This window comes from Mesoplodon mirus (genome assembly GCF_964341445.2).
Source record: "Mesoplodon mirus genome assembly, chromosome: 4".
In the NCBI taxonomy this organism is placed as follows: Eukaryota; Metazoa; Chordata; class Mammalia; order Artiodactyla; family Ziphiidae; genus Mesoplodon; species Mesoplodon mirus.
The window spans coordinates 123,570,474-123,589,399 of NC_138979.1; the positions used below are offsets into that span (position 1 = coordinate 123,570,474).

The window sequence follows — 18,926 nt, forward strand, 5'->3', positions numbered from 1 at the left end:
GCGTGGGCTTTTCTCTAGTTGCGGCGAGTGCAGGCTTCTCTTGTTGTGGAGCACGGACTCTAGGCTTGTGGGCTTCAGTAGTTGTGGCTTGCGGGCTCAGTAGTTCCACGGCATGTGGGGTATTCCTGGACCAGGGCTCGAACCCGTATCCCCTGCATTGGCAAGCAGATTCTTAACCACTGCGCCACCAGGCAAGTCCCAAAATGACACTAAAATGGAAACTCAGTACTAAAAAGAAGTCCCTGTAATTTGTACAAAAACCTTTTCAAGACTTATTAAAGTAATACTTGGGTGCTATTTCACTTTTAGACAATTTTGCCATTTTGATGGAGAAAAGTTTTGTAAAGAAAAGTTTTCAAAAATATGTGAATACTACTTAGTTCTTCAGAAGATAAGAAGCGCATGATAAACACATCCTTGTTTAAACAGATCTGTTTGAATGTTGTGTTTCCCCTTAGTTTGTACTAGTTGAAGCCATACAGATAGACTTTTTTGGGAAAAGCAGACATGGTTCCTTCTTCTTAAGTTCAGCAATTCATTTGTAAATATTAATACTCTCACAGTCATATCACCCTTAATGCTTTTCCCTAATATATTCAATCCATACTTAAAATGTGGGAGAAATATAAATGTGTTGCATCAAAGAATTTTTTGAATCAGCATAAGACTTCTTAGAGTTTCAATTATTTTAATAGGTTAAATACCTCTTTTGTCTAAATGGCTAATAATAATGTGTTAATGGGTTTGAGATATGAATTATTAAGATGTATTTTTTTATTTTAAAAAATATTATAGATATGAATTTAAAAATAAACCCAAACTGTACTATTTTTGAATATGGGAGGTTTTCCTTCTTATATTTAATGTTAATCTAACATTCAAATGCCGGATTAATAATACTTGTCCCTATTTCTCTTCTCTGGTCCTCAGTTATCCTGTATCTTAAGTGGCAAAAAACTAATCTTGGTTGAAAGTACACTGTAAAAGCATTGTTATTCTTTGTTTTCAGATATTTGCATTATGCATTGTGTGGAAACTCCACATATCCTGCTTTTGACAATAGAGTTTCTGTTTTAGTGCCGCTGTATGGGTTAAGCTGGTACCTAACACTGGTTATTTGAGTGTATCATCTCCATCCCAACCTGAAATTCCCCCAATGTTTAGGGCGTGCACAAACAATGAGGAATTTAGTGTTGAAAGGGTACAAATTGTGAATCTGGGCAGTAGGCAGAGCTGTGAGAATGAGTGTCAGAATGAAGAATTGGTCCCATAGTCAATGAAGGCATATAAATGTTTATTTTATATAAAGGGAAACACACACGCACACACAACTGCATACCTCATAAACTTCTGAGGCTCCTGGGAAAACCCTCCCCGGCTTCATTTGCCCTACAGTGAGGGAGGCTAATTGACATTCTTCAAAGGAAATCCCTTTTCTTCTCTTTGGTAGCCATGGAAAGACTCATTAAGCATTCTGTTCTTCTTTCTTTCCCAGACCCTGACTTTGCTTAGCCCAAGTGCTAAAGCCCAGGGAGTGATGTCGGGGTTTCATTAAGCATGCCCTTGAGTCCTCTCTTCCCCCAAGCTCAGTGTGGGAACAGAGCCTTGCCCCTTAGATGACAGATTCAGAGGGTACCCATAAAAGCTTGCCTTTTTACTCGGTGGCTGATTTTACTCTTGAAATAGCACCTGCAGCATGTTAAGGCGACACTCACCCATGCTGCCATTCTGCTCCCCATGGAGGGAGAGCTGGATGAGAAAGTAGCTCTAAAATGGTCTTCCCTATCTGCTAATAACAACTTTTTCCAAATAAAACAATCTCTTGGAAACCCTGCCTCACGATGTCATACTCTACCTTTGAATATCTTTTTCAAGTGATCCCTGAAATAATGAGCCCCTTTCTCTCTCTCCCTGCCTGTGGTTCACCTTCCCACTGTGAGCTGCGCTGGTGGGGAGCTGGGGCAGTGCCAGCTTCTCTGGAAATGGGGGTGGGGAGGGTTGGGAGGAAAAGGGCAAGGCAGGACACAAGGCGAGAAGGGCTCGTGACTTTTCCCTCTTTCATTATGTGTGTCCACTGAGCTGTCCTGTTTCTGTTTTGTAATGGGTTCTTATGTGGCAAGCTGACCTTTTGGCTGAATAGGTCAAACTCCCACTGAGCGATAATCCTCAGCCTTCCTGGTGTTTGTGCATCCCCGAAGGTGACAGGCACTGGTTAGGAATATGACTGGGAGTGTGTGGTATATTTCCCCAAAGAGGAATTGTCTTTTACTGCACTTAATTAATTCTCAAAGACTACCTCACAAGGTTATGTGGAAGAGTCTAGATGAGAGTATTTCTGCTGACATTGTTGAGGGACAAAACTAATTTTTCAGATACATATTTCAGATTGGGGTTTTCTTCTGTCTTCCATTTTTTAATGAGAGAAAGGCCAAAGGCACAATCCTAATGATTCGTCATATCATTTTAGAATTCTGAGACAATCAGAATTTCTTTAGTTGATTTTTAAAAATCTTTCTCCCTATCTATCTCTTCCATTTAAAGTCTCTTAAAACTCTAGGTGTTTTATTTCTAACCCTTGAAAAACATGAGAGGATCATGTTGTGGTCTTGATAATTATATGCTGGGCCTAGGTTTGTTTTGAATTGCTTAAAATTTTCTTATGGAACGTTTATTAGGTCTTATAACACTAGTTACTCTACAGTAGCTAGCAGTTTTCAGCGTCAAATAGGTACTCAGTAAATGCTGAATCAAATTTGAATTACTATAGCTTGATTTTTTTTCTTTTAACAGTTTATATAACCTGTTCAGTTGATACAACTCTCACATCTCACTGTCAGTGACTTAAGAGATATAATCCTCACAGATATGGGATTATGTGTTCCATTTATTTAGCAATGTGCTGTGCATTTTTTAGTTAATTTAGTGTTCTTTAAATTTCAAACGCAGTGTCTTTTCATTGAACAGACAAATGAATGAAGTGTCTGTAGATCAGATAAAGCATTGACCTATTCAGCAATAAGAAGTATGCAGTGTGTGCGGGCTACCAAATGGTTTTAGAAACTGTCAACTTCCAAAATAAAACAATCTGAGAGAGCTTCATAAGCAATGTATTACTTTTCTGAGAAGGGTGAGCCTCACCGAGGAAATGCCTCTTTAGTTTTTCTTTAAGCATGAATGATAATCCATAAACATAATGACATTAACATAGAGGAACAAAATAACTGTTTGCATCGTTCCTGAGTTATCAGATTATTGTCTAAATACTCAAAATACCAAATGTGGTAGGATGAAAAGTACAAGATAAAAAGTACATTATTTAACATCTATTCGGTTACCAATAATGCTACAGTCAGAGCTGGGCTTCTACTGGGGGCATAATGGACTCCTGTTTAACATATTTATGTTGGTTGTAAAATTAGGAACTGTCATTACAGCCCCATATCACCTGCATAAGTGCAAAACATATAAATCAAGAGAAGTTCCAGTGCCATAAAAATGCCATTGAAGAGAAAAACATGAAACCACTTACAAGATGCTTGTATGTTATGCTAACATGTACTAGGATGCACACTCAGATTTCTAGAGGGTCTGAAGAACAAAGAAAAATAACTATGCAGGAAGGACTCATGGATAGAAGAGCTGATGAAGGCATGTGGGATCCCCAGGCTGACTAAGGAGCTTTTAAAATAAAATTCCTAATTGTTTATGCATTTGCAACATTTACTTCGAGAACAGCTGAGCCCTAAGTTGAGGAAAGGCAGGAAAAGAAAGGCCATCAATGGGCAGGCTTAAATAACCCCTGCAGGACCCCACTGTAGTCCCCTGTCTCCATGCTTCTAGAGGGCAGTCGTTACTGGAGCAGGCTTCTTGGGCCTTCTAGTAAATAAGCATGCTCCTTTCCTGTGATGTTTTAGGGTCCTCTGTAGGTTGGTGGCCGTTGCTCTCTTGCCCCACTCTTAATCCAGTTCTTTGGAGAATAGTCTCTGTTCTCTAAGATCAACCCATTTCTTCCGTGAGGTACAATGGTTTATTTTGAACTTCATAATTGGAAGCCCTGAAATGCCCCCACATTATGGACTATTAATAAGGAGCTTTCTGGATCCTAATTACTGCCTCAAAAACAGAGTGGACACTTTTGAAGTTTTTCAACACCCCCCTTCTGCCTCCCCAAAGCTCCCCTCCCCGCAACAATCTTAACAAAAAAAAAAAAAAAAAAAAAGAACTGCAGATTTTATTCATGTGGGATCATTCACACCAAGCTACCATAATGTGCAATTAACACTCTAGAAACTGAAAACAGTATTCAGCAAGACAGCTGCATTATCAAAAATGCCAAAGGAGTTTTGAAGGGAGTAATGTGCATGTTAGAATAGGAAATTAATCAGAAATGCCACACACCCAGTAGTACTGTCTTAAGTACATCTTAGATTAAAAATTTAAAAATCATATGTCTATGCTTACAGTAATGATTAGTCTTAGGATAGAAAACTGATTTTTTCTATTTTAAGAATATTCGTTGTGTGTTTTGCTTCTGAAGCAAATGAAGAATTTGGAATTGAGATCTTTGAGATCCCTTCCAACTGGAGTATTCTTTGATAATAATCACTCTTCAATTATATTTTATAAATTTTCCCATTGAAAATAATGCCCCTTTTATTTCTTCTTGCTAGTGATAATGATACTTACCACTCATGCTATTTTCAAAGTGCCTTTCAGACCTGGCAGACATTAGCTTGCAATTGCAGGGGTAAACTGCCTATTTTGCACAGCACAATAATCATAAGTACATTTATATTATAATCCCTACTAAGCTATGGATCCAACTGACTGACTTAGGAACTGAAACGCAGCAGAATTATCCCAGCAGCATTTTGCTGGAATTTTCTTGTCAACTAGCTAAAAGTGTTTTGAGAAGTAAGAAAGTAGGGGGGTTGATTTTATTTTCAATTTATAGTGTCTAGGTTTGAGAGAATAGAGGTTTGTCGTACAATTTTTAAGAAAAGCAGGAAGACATAAGGAATGTACTTGTTGGAAATATGGAAAAGTTCTGAATATTTTTGTTCATAAATTACTGGAAAGCAAATTGATTTTTATGTTTGAGAACTTTTTGAAACAGGGAAAATAGCCAGAACAGATTCAAAAGCAAATTGTGACCCCATTCCAAAAAAAATCTTGTAAAGAGAAGGCCCTCAATTTTGGATCCCCAAATATCATGCCTTAAGCTCTTTTGTTAGGGGTTGGGAGGCCCTTTAGGTGTATGTGCCTGCAGACAGCACATGTAGGGTATGCCAGGAAGAGAAAGACAAACTATAAGTTAGTAGGAGAACAGAAGTATACAGATAAGAAAACAGTCACTGACCTGCAAGACACATGCTGGGCAAGCATCCACCTGGGCTCCCTGTAGGTCCTGTAGGAATAGTTACATGTGAATGTTCAGTAAATATGAAATCCAGCCATCCTGAGACACTTAACACTAGTGCAAACAGTCATTAATGAGAATCTCTTAGCCGACATGTGCTTATTAAATTATGATAAAGTTATTGCATTAGAACATTAAAAAAGTCCTGTTTGCTTTTTTCTAGCCTAGAGGATATTAAACATTCAGGTTTCTCTGGGAGGAAAAGGCAATATGTATATGCTTTAAAAAGAACAATACCTAAATTTTAAGAAAAACAGTTTACCAACTTATTTTAAAAGAACGTGAACATTCATATTTGTTTTGTTTTGTTTTTATGCTCCAGTGTAGGAAAAATTGTTCAAAAAGGGAAAGAAAAAATTTTTAAGTCTGGATATGATTTTTAATGTTTGTGGAAGTTGATATTCTGAGATGGAAATTCACCCTAGGCTCTGATTTTGCTCAGGCAACTCAGAAGCAAAGTTAACACTGGGTTGTGTTTCTCTCAGATCTCTTTGATATAGTAGCTGTCTAGTGATACAATTACAGAGAAATGAAGCCGAAGGTGTAAATCAGAGTCCCAACTTAATTTTTTTTCTTTCTTTCTTTTCTCTTCTTTTTCTTTTAAGTTATAGGTGCACAGCGAAGGAGAAGCCCCAGTGCACTGGCCATTGAAGTATTTGAAGCACATTTGGGAAGTCACATTTTGCAGGTACCTTTAAATGAAAAAGAAGCTTGCTTATATTTTACTAAGAAAAATCCATATGTTTAGTCTTTTTATAAAAATGTCTTTTTTTGCAGCTATGTATATGACTGTTGCTATTTTATCTTGGAATTCTGAAATTCTTATGAACTTATTTTTTTCTTTTTAGAAAGCCATCCCTTGAGAGCATGTTAATGAGAAAGGGAGGGCAAGTATTATTTGTGCTATAATAATTGAGATGAATTGCACTATTCAGTTGATGCACAATGTATAGTAGCTGGCTGTTCCCAGAATGATTGTGTGTGCTGCATTTGTAAGTGGACATAAGTGTGTGTCTTTGGAGCTCTATATTGTTTTTGGAACAGCAAAAAAGTTTTGTTGTGAAAGTAGTGTGACATTTTTATGTGTTGTCAAATTTCAGTTCTTTGCTTGAGTTTGTATTCATAAGTGCTTCCAATCCTAATGTTTGTTCCCCCAAATTACAGTCTCTGTCAGGGTGAGATGTTAGAGTACGTTTTTAAGTAAAAGGAGACAAATAGTAATAATTTGATTTTTTCCAGTGACTTTCATGACAAATGAATGTGAGGGTGACTAGGGTGGACCTGTAGTTATTTACTCTTGGAGAAAATTGATCACAAACTTAGCACCTCACTTACTCAAAACTTGTTCTCTTAAGACTTTGCCATCAATTTGACCCATCTTCCTTTATCCACGGGGTAATTGTTCTACGTTGTTTCTGTTTCCAGGATAAATGTTGCCCTTGCCAAAGCTTTTTTTCTTTACCATGTAAAATACATTTTTAACATGGAATTAGAGAAACAGACACACGTGGGATGTTTAGGCATCTTATTTGAAAAAGATGGTTATGTTTTTCTTAGATGAGATTTGGGGTAAAACTAAAGCTAAACTCCAGATTCCTGTCCATTCAGAGTAATTTTTTGTTAAAAGAAAAAAAGGCCTCTACGGTGCTTTCATTTTCTAGATAGCCAAAAGTAGTACTGAATTTACCATATTATTTCTGACAATATGTACCCTAGAAAACTGCTAGCATCACATGTCCATGGTCAAATCAGAGTGGTTCTCCAAAATGGTTCCTTGGCTGGCAGCTTCAGTATCACCTGAGACACTTGTTCAAAGGACAAATTCCTGAGCCTCTCCTGGACCTAGTAAATCAGGATCTTCAGGGTGAAATCCAGGAATTTGTTATCTTTAGTAACCCTTTGAGATAATTTTGATGTTTTATTAGGTCTGAGATGTCACAATTCACATTTGCAAATTTAAGGCCCTGAAAAGTCTTACTTTATTTATTTTTATTTATTTCGATATTTCTCATTTCTCCACTAATATCTGTTAACATCCCATAGAACTGATGTTTCTTGAACTACACCTTGGGAGATGCTATTCTATTGTGCACATAAAGTTTGAATTACCTTTGCAATAGATTAGGCTCAGGGATACAGAGAGGATATTTCTTTCTAAAACTTTGAATTTTTATTTTCCTCTCTTCTGTACACTTTTGTGCATAATCTCCTTTATAAGTTTTGTATGAGTGATACCATATATACCACTGTCCCTCTGTATTTGTGGGGGATTGGTTTCAGGACCCCTGTGGATACCAAAATCTGTGGTTGTTCGAGTCCCTTATATAAAATGGCATAGAATTTGTATATAACCTACGCATATCCTCTTATATACTTTAAGTCATCTCTAGATTACTTGTAATACCTAATAACATGTAAATGCTATATAGATTGTTGGTAGCATGTGGCAAGTTTAGATTTTTCTTTGTGGAACTTTCTGGATTTTTTCGAATATCTTTGATCCGTGTTGGTTGAATCTGTGGATACGTATGACCAATTGTACATTGTTAGATTCTGATGTGATCCAGGATGACTCCTATTTATATTCTGACGCAGTCAGTGCATAAGGCTTTATCAGTGAGAGAAATGGTTCAAACAGTATTCTATCATCCTGTAAAAGCTCTCTGGAAATCGTGAGTTCAGTGTTCTGTAGGGAGGCCTGTAGGGAGGCGGACTTAGGAGCTGCAAGAATTTGAAACTAATTTAAAACACAAAACTTAGGGATTTGAATGGAACATAAGGTCAGTGAGAGCAACGTAGAGTTATAATATAGGATGGCTGTCCCCAGTGCCAGTTCAACATTGGACTCCATTGAGAGAACAGAGGATCTAGATGAGGCTGCTGAGATCTCTGCTCTTTGGTTTGGTCACACCCGCCTTAGACAACACTCTTCAAGAGAAACATAGACAGCTGGATGTCATTTGGAGTGGAATAACTAGATGGGTTTGTGAACTAGAAATCGTGTCACATGAGGTGTGGCAAAGGGCTTGGTGAAGCTACGTGTGGAAAACACGTGGCATAAAAGGGACATTAATATCCTCTCTATCTGAAGGCCTCATGCCAAAAAAAAAAAAAAGAATTAGATACATTCTGTATAGCTTCAGAGTGTAGAAAGAAGAGAAAGGGGTGAAAATTGAATAGAAAAAGAAATCACCTTCATATAACAAAACTTGCAAATAGGGCTGTCTATATCTCCAACATGCGCAAAGCCTTTAGCCTTAGGAGAAGTATAGGTGGCTTGGTAAGGATGCTTTCAAGAAAGTCAGACATCCAAGTGTGGTTGCCCTAGATAGTCTTGAAATTGTCATAGAAACTAGAAATTCCTATCATTAGATTCTAAAACCAAAGGTTATGGAGGGGAAGAACTGTATATGCTCCTCAAAATGATATGCTAGAATTGTAGGCAGGCAGGGGTTGGGAAGTAGTAGTACCAAGAAGGGCTTCCTTTTTTTTTTTTTTTTTTTTTTTTTTCTTTTTATTAGTTTCTGCTTTATAACAAAGTGAATCAGTCATACATATACATCTGTTCCCACATCCCTTCCCTCATGCATCTCCCTCCCTCCCACCCTCCCCATCCCACCCCTCCAGGCGGTCACAAAGCACCGAGCTGATCTCCCTGTGCTCTGCGGCTGCTTCCCACTATCTATCTACCCTATGTTTGGTAGTGTACATATGTCCATGCTTCTCTTTCGCTTTGTCACAGCTTACCCTTCCCCCTCCCCATATCCTCAAGTCCATTCTCAAGTAGGTCTGTGTCTTTATTCCCGTTTTACCCCTAGGTTCTTCATGACATTTTTTTTTTTTTTTAAAGAAGATGTGGCACATATATACAATGGAATATTACTCAGCCATAAAAACAAATGAAACTGAGCTATTTGTAATGAGGTGGATAGACCTAGAGTCTGTCATACAGAGTGAAGTAAGTCAGAAAGAGAAAGACAAATACCGTATGCTAACACATATATACGGAATTTAAAAAAAAAAAAAAAAAAAAAAAAAAAAAAAAAAGGGCTTCCTTTAAGCTATCTGGTTAGATAGCTTCCCTCCTAGCAGGATAACTCTTGAACCCATAGATCTGTGTCTGTACCACATTCAAAGTATCTCGGTAGTCTGCTAGGGTAAGATGATTTCCTTATTTTCCTTCAGAGGGTTCCATAGTTGAATCTGGTTGATTCATGGGCACTGGGATGAATTCTTTCTTCCTTCCTTCTCTCCTACCATTCTTTCATTTGCAAATATCTGAAAAAAACCCTGTGTGGTCAACAAGGTGGGCGTGGTCTATAATATCACAGTTTATCGTCATTATGAAAAAAGAAAAAAATTAAATACTTAGTAACAACAGAATTTGCTGTAGTAGGCACATGGCTGCTCTCCTTAACTAGCTTGCAATCATTTGGTTAAAGAACCAGGAAGCTTCATAAAGTGAGAAGCATCACAGTGGTCAAGTACTATGGGGCTGCGAAAGAGCGAGGCTCTGAATTTGCCACAAGGCATCAGAGAAGACGTCTCAAGTTGTTGATGGATGAATAGGAGTTTATTAGGCAAATACAGTGGAAGGATATTGCAATCAAAGAAATGTCAAACACAAAGGCATGGGGGCAAGTCATAATAGATCTTGTTTGGGGACTGTTAAGCTGTTCAATTTGACGGCTGTTTTACATGCACAGGGGAGCATGTAAGAGATAAAGATGGAGAACTTATGATCCATATTGCACAGGCCCAGTGAGCAAATCCAGGATTCTATAACCAGCAATGAGCCTGTGGAGAAGGCTTTCATACAAGGGTGACAAGGTAAATATTTGGTTTGTTTCTGGAGTTATTATTAAAATACAGTCTAGGGCTTCCCCGGTGGCGCAGTGGTTGAGAGTCCGCCTGCCGATGCAGGGGACACGGGTTCGTGCCCCGGTCAGGGAAGATCCCACATGCCGCGGAGCGGCTGGGCCCGTGAGCCATGGCCGCTGAGCCTGCGTGTCCGGAGCCTGTGCTCCACAACGGGAGAGGCCACAACAGTGAGAGGCCCGCGTACAGCAAAAAAATAAAAAAAATAAAAAAATAAAATAAAATAAAATACAGTCTAGGAAGCCTTTGGGTTGTGAGAGGCTATTATAAAGAGACAATTTAGGAAATTATTACAACAGTCCAAATGAAGATCTTATCCAAGATAGAAGCTCTGTTAATGGAGACACGGTATGGAATTGGGATAGAATTATTGGCACATGGTATGAATTAGATATGAAAGGCTAGGGAATGATAGGAGTTAACAATGACCACAGGTTTTCTAGAATGGTAACTAGCTACCTAATGATCCTCTTGCCTGAGAGACGTTGAAAGGGATATCCTCTTACATAGCCAAGTCCCTAAGAGGTAAGCCGTTGGAAACCAGAGTCTGATCCTCTAGAGCAAGATCAAGGCAAGGGGTAAAAATAGGGCTGGGGATTACTGATCACTAGTGTGTAGATGAATGGTAGTTCAAATCAAGCAGTGAGTTGCAGACCGATGGAAATGATATGGAACAAAGAGAGAAAAGGGTTGAGGAGAGGCAACCCCGTATATATCATCACTTTAAGATGCAAGTAGAAAATGAGAGAGGAGTAGACAGAAAGATAAGAGGAAACCACAGGATTTGATTTTGCTTAAGGAAGAAGTATCAAGGTGACTGAGGATATAAATCCTTCAGTAGGGTAACCACTGAAGAGATGTCATGGGTTTTGTCAATTAAAACAATTGCAGTAAAAATTTAGGTGCAGAAGACAAACCAAAAGAGTGATAGAAGGTAGAAGTGTCTGGATGTTTGCTGTAAAGGATGGATGGGAGATGAGAAGGTAGTGTTATGGGAAAATTTTGTATTTAATGTTGTTTAGAGTATGTTTATATTTCTGAGATTCATGGGGTCAAGCATTGGTCAATGATATGCTCTTTAGCAATCAACTTTTTAAAAATCAATATCTAGTGGTCATGTCTGCATTAGGAAAGGATAAGCTTTCATTATTATTAATGGCTATATGCCATTCCATACTGTGGATGTATAATTAACCATTTTATTTTTTTGTCATTGAGTATTTTGATTATACCTATAAGCTTGCATTTCTGATGAAAATACCAAGGGAAGTGTGTTTTAATTAGAAAAGGCCTAATCCAGTTTGATTTTAGCTTAAATTTATCGAATTTTTGGTATGTATTAAGTTCTCTGTATTGTGCTACTCTGCTCATATCATCAGTTAGTACTTACAATAGGTACCTGTGAGACAGGTGCTCTGATTGCATGTCTTACAATTGAGTAAACTAAGATTTCTTAGAAAACTCACATAACTGACTGACATTCACATGGCTACTTAAGTGAGAGCTGAATTTGAACCCAAGATGTTAGATTATAAATACTTGCCAAGAAATGATGAGGACATTTTAAAAGACAATGGTAATAAAAGGAAAGAATTTATATTTGGAGTGAACAGGATTAGGGATCTGATGGAATTGGAGAGTAAAATAGAGATCAGTTCTGAACACCAGGATGGGGCTCAGGAAGTACCTGGGTATTCTCTGCACCAGGTGCCAAGCCTCCCTTTTCCTCATGCCCCCCATGATGTTTTGCGGAAAAGCGTGCTAAGGACCCCTTGGTGTAGAGAGCTGGGGGTGGGGGATGAAGACAGACTCCTTAATTTTTGATCCATCCATTCTGTGGGCTACAATATATGTGTTTGCCGTGTGCATCTTATTAGCCATATATTCTCTTAGGGAAAATTAGAAAGTTTGGTGGATCCTTTAAAATGTGACTTCTTTCCTCCTGAGAGGGGAAAAGAAATAAACATAATGGTGATTCTGTCAATATAAAAATCAACTGTTGCAAAGTTATTTTCCAATTTAATGATCCAATACCAGTGTATATAGGCAAGGCCATCACCCAGGCTGTGTACTGTATAATTCTGGGACCACCATTCACATCATATACACAAAAACCTCACTACTGACTATGACCCTTAGTAGCCCCAGTGAACCTGTAGCTGTTTCAGGCATGGATTTCAGGACAGGGGCTTCTTCTGCAGGAGAGGTGAGGCATTCAAGGGATGTCAGCCTTGCAGCTGCACAACTATGTGGTGTAGGCACTGGGCCTGAGTCAAGGCATTTATTTGACTTTATTCTTCTTTGACTTTTATTAATAAGAGGAGGAACAGGAGGGCAAAGGGTCAAGATTGAGAACTGTGCTATTTGTGACAGGCTAAGTAAAAATCCAAGAACTTTAGGTCATTATATGAAATCTTTCCTGAATATAGTACTTGTGACTAAGCACTAATTTGGTTCCTGCTTTAAAAGCTTTCTTTAGGCATTATTGTTCTCGCTTCATTATTCCTTAATATTAAAAATATGAGTGAATATTTACTTTTACTTTTCCAGTTTAGAGACCAGATAGAATATTCATATTTTACTTCATCAAAGTTAACGAAACAGAAAATGGTAACAAATATCATCTTTGTAACTCATAAAATTAACTAGTGGAATTACTTTCCCTTAGGTGCCAGATTTATGAATGGGGTGCTTTAATTATTTGCATGCCCTTAGCAGAAGGGTTTAAGTTATTTTTTCATTCTGTAAATAAAGCTTATATAATTGTTTTATGAAATTGTGGCATTGTCTTTGCATACTCCATAGTAATGCCACTTTACTTACCTCACAGGTGTCAAAACAAAGCAATCAGATCAAACCTTGTATGTGGAAGATCTTTAGGATTTATATTTGTATTCATTGTGAGCACATTATGGTAAACTACAGATAGGTATATGTTACATAACTGACATTGAGTAATACATTTCATTACTAATAACTATTACTTATAAACTGAAGGATGGTTTTTATCCATAACTACTTTTGGGTATTACAATAAATGAAATTTTGTGAGTTGGATGAATATAATCATAAGTACCCACACTTTTGTATATAAATGGTACAGAACTAAAATTATTATTTAAATGAAGTCTTGAGAGAATAAAAATATTCTATAAGAAATGCCTTAAAGGGAGATAATGGTGGAAGTGTGGCATCCCAGTGTTAGTTTTGGATTTGTCTATGTTGCATGAACCCTCCTATATCTGTTATTGACTCTGCATTATTTCTGGGTATTAAGACATTTTTGTATTACTGTTATGGCATTCAAACCCCATAAATGAAAGAGAATACCATGTGCAGATGCTTTGAGGAAGACCAAGAGAGACTGACTCACCAAGAACATTCCAGTATTACAGCATAGCACCTGAGGGTCTCTGCCTGGGAGTGCACAGAAAAGGCTGGGAAGAGAAGTCTCATGACTGCGTGTCTTCCTCAGCATAATTAGGGAAATAGTTGTTCTTGAGAGGATTATTTTTTGGTGGAATAACTCACTTGTAGAAGACGGATATGGCCATCACCTTAGCAGACTAGTTTAACTAAAGTAAGTATTTTCTTAAAATGGTGAAAAAGAGGAGAACTCAAATGTAGCTATTTTTCTATTTGATAAGCAAAGTCGTCAGAGGTTTGTGTGCATTAATATGGACGATGCCACAGGTCTCAGTGAAATGTCAGATTTCAATCATGTGGTTTTTCTTTCTCGTAACACCTTCAACCATGGAATAGAGAGTAGAAGTGAAAGAAGAGCCTAGATTTAAAAGAGGATGTTATGGATGAGATGTAGAATAAAATAAAATTAGGATTTACATTTAAATATGTATGTTTCCATTTTTAGTCATATTTTGAAGATCGCTTAAGGGCATACCCTGGAATCATGGTTGGTCTACATACTATTTTGGCCCTGCAGAATTCTTGTTAGACAAATGAGAACGTATAGATTCTCTCCCGGAAATATTTAAAAATTTGGGTTAATGTAGTAAGGAAAACAGAATGAAAATATCTTGTGACGTTTTGTATCTTTGTTATCGTTTAAGTATTTCTAGCCACAGTACTGCTTCAGTATCTGAGACCCACTCAGTTGTAGGAGACTAAGAAGATCCTTTAGAGAAAGTTGACTTATAGGCAAAAGAGCTACTTACCACTGTGTTGGAGTGGGGCTGGAGAATGCCAAATCTGTTATTAGCATCTTCTGTCATCTCATTCAGCAAGAGACAGTAAAAGGTAGACTAGTACAATTCAAACATCTGGACAAAGAAAAGTGAATAATACCTAAAACAGCTCAAAACCTGACTAATACAAACATAAAAATTATTACGTAAGATGCTGCCTAGCCAAGTCAACATTCGTTTTACATTTGATGGCAGTGTTTTCAAAAGACTTCTGTGAGAGGGAATATGTTAAGTGTATTTTCTGTCTTATTGATGAATTGGAATTTTACCCTTATTTATTATTTTATTGGAACTTACAAGTATCAAAGAAATGATCATCTCTAGGAAAATTATCATTATTTTATTGGAACTTATAAGTATGAAAGAAACGATCATCTCTTACTCCTTATGGCCCTTGTTGGCAAAGTGGTATCCTGCCGGACATCAGTGCTAAAATAAAATAAAATTCAACTAGTAGAGGCATTCTCTAGCTGTAATAGAGGAAAGAGAAAAAGGTTAGTGACCCTGCAATTTCCCAATGATCCAGAATGGTAAGAAAATGTAAAACTAAATATAGAAAAAGAGAAAGTTAGTGAATATATTTGCATATGCAGATTAGCTTAATTGATACTGCTTGCCTCTACAGGGATTTTTCATTACAAACTGGAGTGCTACATTGTTCAGCTCATATTGAGTAATTTAGTAACTAATGAGACCAGTTTGCACTAATTTGCATATGATAAATGAGCTTAATTGCAGTAAATAACTTGGAGGCATAATTACTTAATTTTCCTGTGTTGCACGGCTTTTAAGTTCACGTATGAACAACTCAAGATAATTTTGCATATTTAAATTAGTTGCTTTAAAATTTTCTTGAACAACAACAAAAAAAAAGGAACACACCTTATCAATTGAGCTGTAAAACAATTGGATGTAAGGCTTAGAGTATTTTTATTCAAAAAAAAAAAGGAAAGCAAAGAAAAGCAGAAATTTGTCCATTGTTCTCTCTAATATCTTTACCTCAGATAAGATGTCAGCATTGACATTAGGAAAATATTTTTCATGTTGGAAGTTAATTCACAACTTCTATTAGTAACTGACCTGGGTGTAAACTGAAGTGTATATATGAATGAATCATAACTTTTGAAATAGGGTTTATTAAAACGATGTGTTTTGTCCCTTATCTAATTTGGCAAACCAATATCAGAGGAGTCAATTGGATCTGCCACCTGCCATGTACCTGTCTTCTAAGTTGCTGGGCTTGGATGAAGCAAACACCGCTCTGACCTTAGCATGTATTTTCTATCTAGATTAATGTTTCATCCTTATGAAGTTGGTTTCATTGGAGATTCTCGGTGTGGTTTGCCAAGAATTATCTCACTGGTCTTCAGAAGAATGTATGTTTTATCAAATCTCCATTTGCACAATTGAAAAACTGAAGCACACAGAGGGTGATGACTAAACCATTATTTCATAATACTATATTGCCTTAGAATTTCACTTTGAGGGGAAAAAGTATAAGTTATTCAAAATTAACTTCTTAAGTCATATAAAATCATATTCATGATTATGAGAAAATATTTTATGGTTGTGAACATTTTAAAGCTGTCATTTAAAAAGTCATTGATTCTTTAACTCATTGTATAGAAAACAGAAGGGGATGTTAGGGTTCATTTGCCACAATCTGGAAAAATAACTCCTGAAACTTTTCTTGAAAAGGCTCAAGTCCATTAAATTCGGTATAAGCATCCTGTATCTTTCAGAGATGGGCCAAAGCAAGTGCTAATAGTAGTATATCTCAAGTGGGAAATTTGGGTCCTTCATGTAATAGGTGCTCAAGAAGTAACAGATGAATAAATGAATGAACAAATAATTCTTACCAAAGTCACATTTAATCCTAGAACTAAGGCCTCCTCTCACCTCTGTGTTCCCAGCCCCGTCTTTATCCATATTTTCTAGGTGTGTGACAGAGTATGGCAGATTCTTTTCGTGCATGCATTTTGGCATCCAACCAACTTGAGCTCACATCCTGATGTGCCCACTTATTAATTATGAAACCTAAGACAGTCTCTTGCCCTCTCTAAGCCTCCGTTTCTTCATCTTTAAAATGGAGAAAACAGTAGTAGAAGTTTTCCTGACAGGCATGTTGTGAGGATTGAAGGAGATAGTATAGTTAAACATGCTTAGTATAGAACCTGGCATGTAGAACGTGTTTAATAAACATCTGCTAGTATTTCTATGTGTTCTGTAGTCCAAAATAATGGCCAAGTTTTTAAAGAAAAATGTTCATGCTTATCAGGAGCATTACCACACAGGAATTAAGGATCATTATCAATAAAACCCTCTTAGGTTTAAAGCAAGGTAAATAATTTTCATTGAACACAACCTAAACTGTTTACATAAGTGGTATTTATAGTTGGTAGTGTATACTGGTTTACAGTAAAATTTTAAAATTTGGTAGTAAGAATATATTTTCACCTTGGGCATGAAAATCCTTCTATAACAACTGAAGGAGTTGTCAGAATAATCTCATTAGCAATCTAGAAGCAACTAGAAAAAGTAGAGTTTGTAAAGTGACTCCGGATATGACATTTCTTTTAGACCAAAATGTGATATGCCATTACCCTTCTCATCATACTGTACAGTCTCCTCGATTTGCTTAGAAAAATGGGAACAAGCAGCCAATCAGAAGTCCAAAGAGCAAGAAGATAGAAGCAGCCGTCAACACGGCTATAAATTATGTTGAAGAGACATTGACATGCATATATGATTCTCCTCATGCACATTGCACAAAGTCCATCATCTGTCATGCCAGAAAGGGCTCCTTCCCACATCAAGAGCAGAAGGGAGGCCTTCCCAGGAGACTTTTCATGAGGGTGTGTTGTATATCTGTGGCAGGTACAGATCCCTTTGGGTTTTCATGTACCTTACTAATTTGCATGGTAATCATGTGTCATCATTCACAGAGTAGTGGGAGAGGTGTGGGTAAGGAGAAGAGGTTTGAGGTAACCCATTACTGTGGAGGAAACTGTGGTTTTGGTCACATGACTGCAACTAGTACTAATTATAACTGGGGACTTCCTAGTCACAATATTGATTATCTTAGGTAGCCAGGATCTAGGAAAATGAGAAAATAAGTTTAAAAATCCTAAGCTTCAGTTTAGTAAATATTTACTGAGTACCTAGTTTGCATCAGAGACTGGGGAAAGAATCAAGATACAAAGGTGAGTCATGGTTTTGCCTCTCAGCATTCCCACTGCGAATAGAGAAGACCAAGAACAAAACAGACCAGCATAATTCAGGGTAACCTAGACTAGTGGCTTTGAATCCCTGCTCTTAGTTATGTAGGCTTGGGCAGTTTCTTTAAACTCTCTAAGCCTGAGTTTCCTCAATCCCAAATGGAGATGGGAGCAGTTCTTACCTCAGAGACGGCTGTGAGAATTACGGACGGGGAACTCACACAGTGCCTGGCACATAGGGAGTGTTCTGCAAAAGCTGGCCATCGCTGCACCCTGGAAGTACCGGGAGAGAATCAGGTCACCCAGCTTGGGGCTGGTCAATGAGCACTGTCTGTGGCTACAAACTTAAAATTACACAGTTCACCCACCACACACACACCCCTTTTAAGTTTGGTTTTCATGTGGGTCTCAGTGGGGGTAGTTTCAGGGTCCTAGCCTCACACATGCATTCTCCTAGTGTGGTCCCATACAGTAAGACTGCGGCAGGGGTGGAAAATAGGGCAGCAATATCACTGTGGTTGGGCAGCTTGTGTTTGGTACCTGCTGATAGGAAGATTGTTTGCAAGGTATGGGAACGTATCTTTAATTCTTTCTCAAGTGCTAAGGGTGGCCAAATTATTTGCAGATTAAAGGGGAACAGAAAGATACTTTCAATTTTAAAAGTGGATGGAGGTCTTAGAAAATCTTAGGGTTACATGTCAAATTATGAATATGAATAATTCCCTGATGATAAAGATATTTGCAAATCTGGGACAGATTCTTGTTCTTTCGGCTTTAGAATAGTCCTTGGTGTAGTAAACATTATATTCTTGTCACCAGCATCAGCTAGGAATGACATAGAATAGAGTGACACCAGCTGATTATCGTTTATTAGGGACCCAAAACTCAGTCAGTATGGCTAAGGTTGCTTTCTCATCTGAATCTCCAGAACTTCATAAGTCTTTTGGGTTTGAGGAAAGTTTGGGGGTGGGAGCTCGGTGCGTAATGTGCCTTGTTTCCCAAACTAAGCTGATAGCAGACATCTGTGAGCATCCAGGAACAGTAGTATTCTACAAAACACACTTGGGGAAAGTCTGGCTTAGAAGAATCGAATCCAAATTAGTTTAAGGTATTTTTTTAAATCTCTAAATAAAATAAGAGCTAAATTGAATGCATAATTGAACAATTTTTATACAGTAATGTCACATCTGTAATCTACTTCACTAG

At 37.5% G+C, this 18,926-nt stretch overlaps 1 protein-coding gene across 12 annotated transcripts in view; it reads left to right on the forward strand.

The window, feature by feature from the left end:
* NPAS3 (neuronal PAS domain protein 3) overlaps positions 1 to 18,926 on the forward strand; it is a gene marked incomplete at its 5' end in the record, with an annotated part of 875,991 nt that overhangs the window by 429,346 nt on the left and 427,719 nt on the right. For 6 of the 12 annotated variants that reach the window (XM_082619883.1, XM_082619884.1, XM_082619885.1 and 3 more), the window contains one exon: positions 6,031 to 6,107. In XM_082619883.1, coding sequence (XP_082476009.1) covers positions 6,031 to 6,107 — 77 coding nt within the window. Of the gene's footprint in view, positions 1 to 6,024; positions 6,108 to 18,926 lie in introns of all 12 variants that reach the window. The other 6 variants (XM_082619879.1, XM_082619886.1, XM_082619889.1 and 3 more) reach the window with 1 other exon arrangement.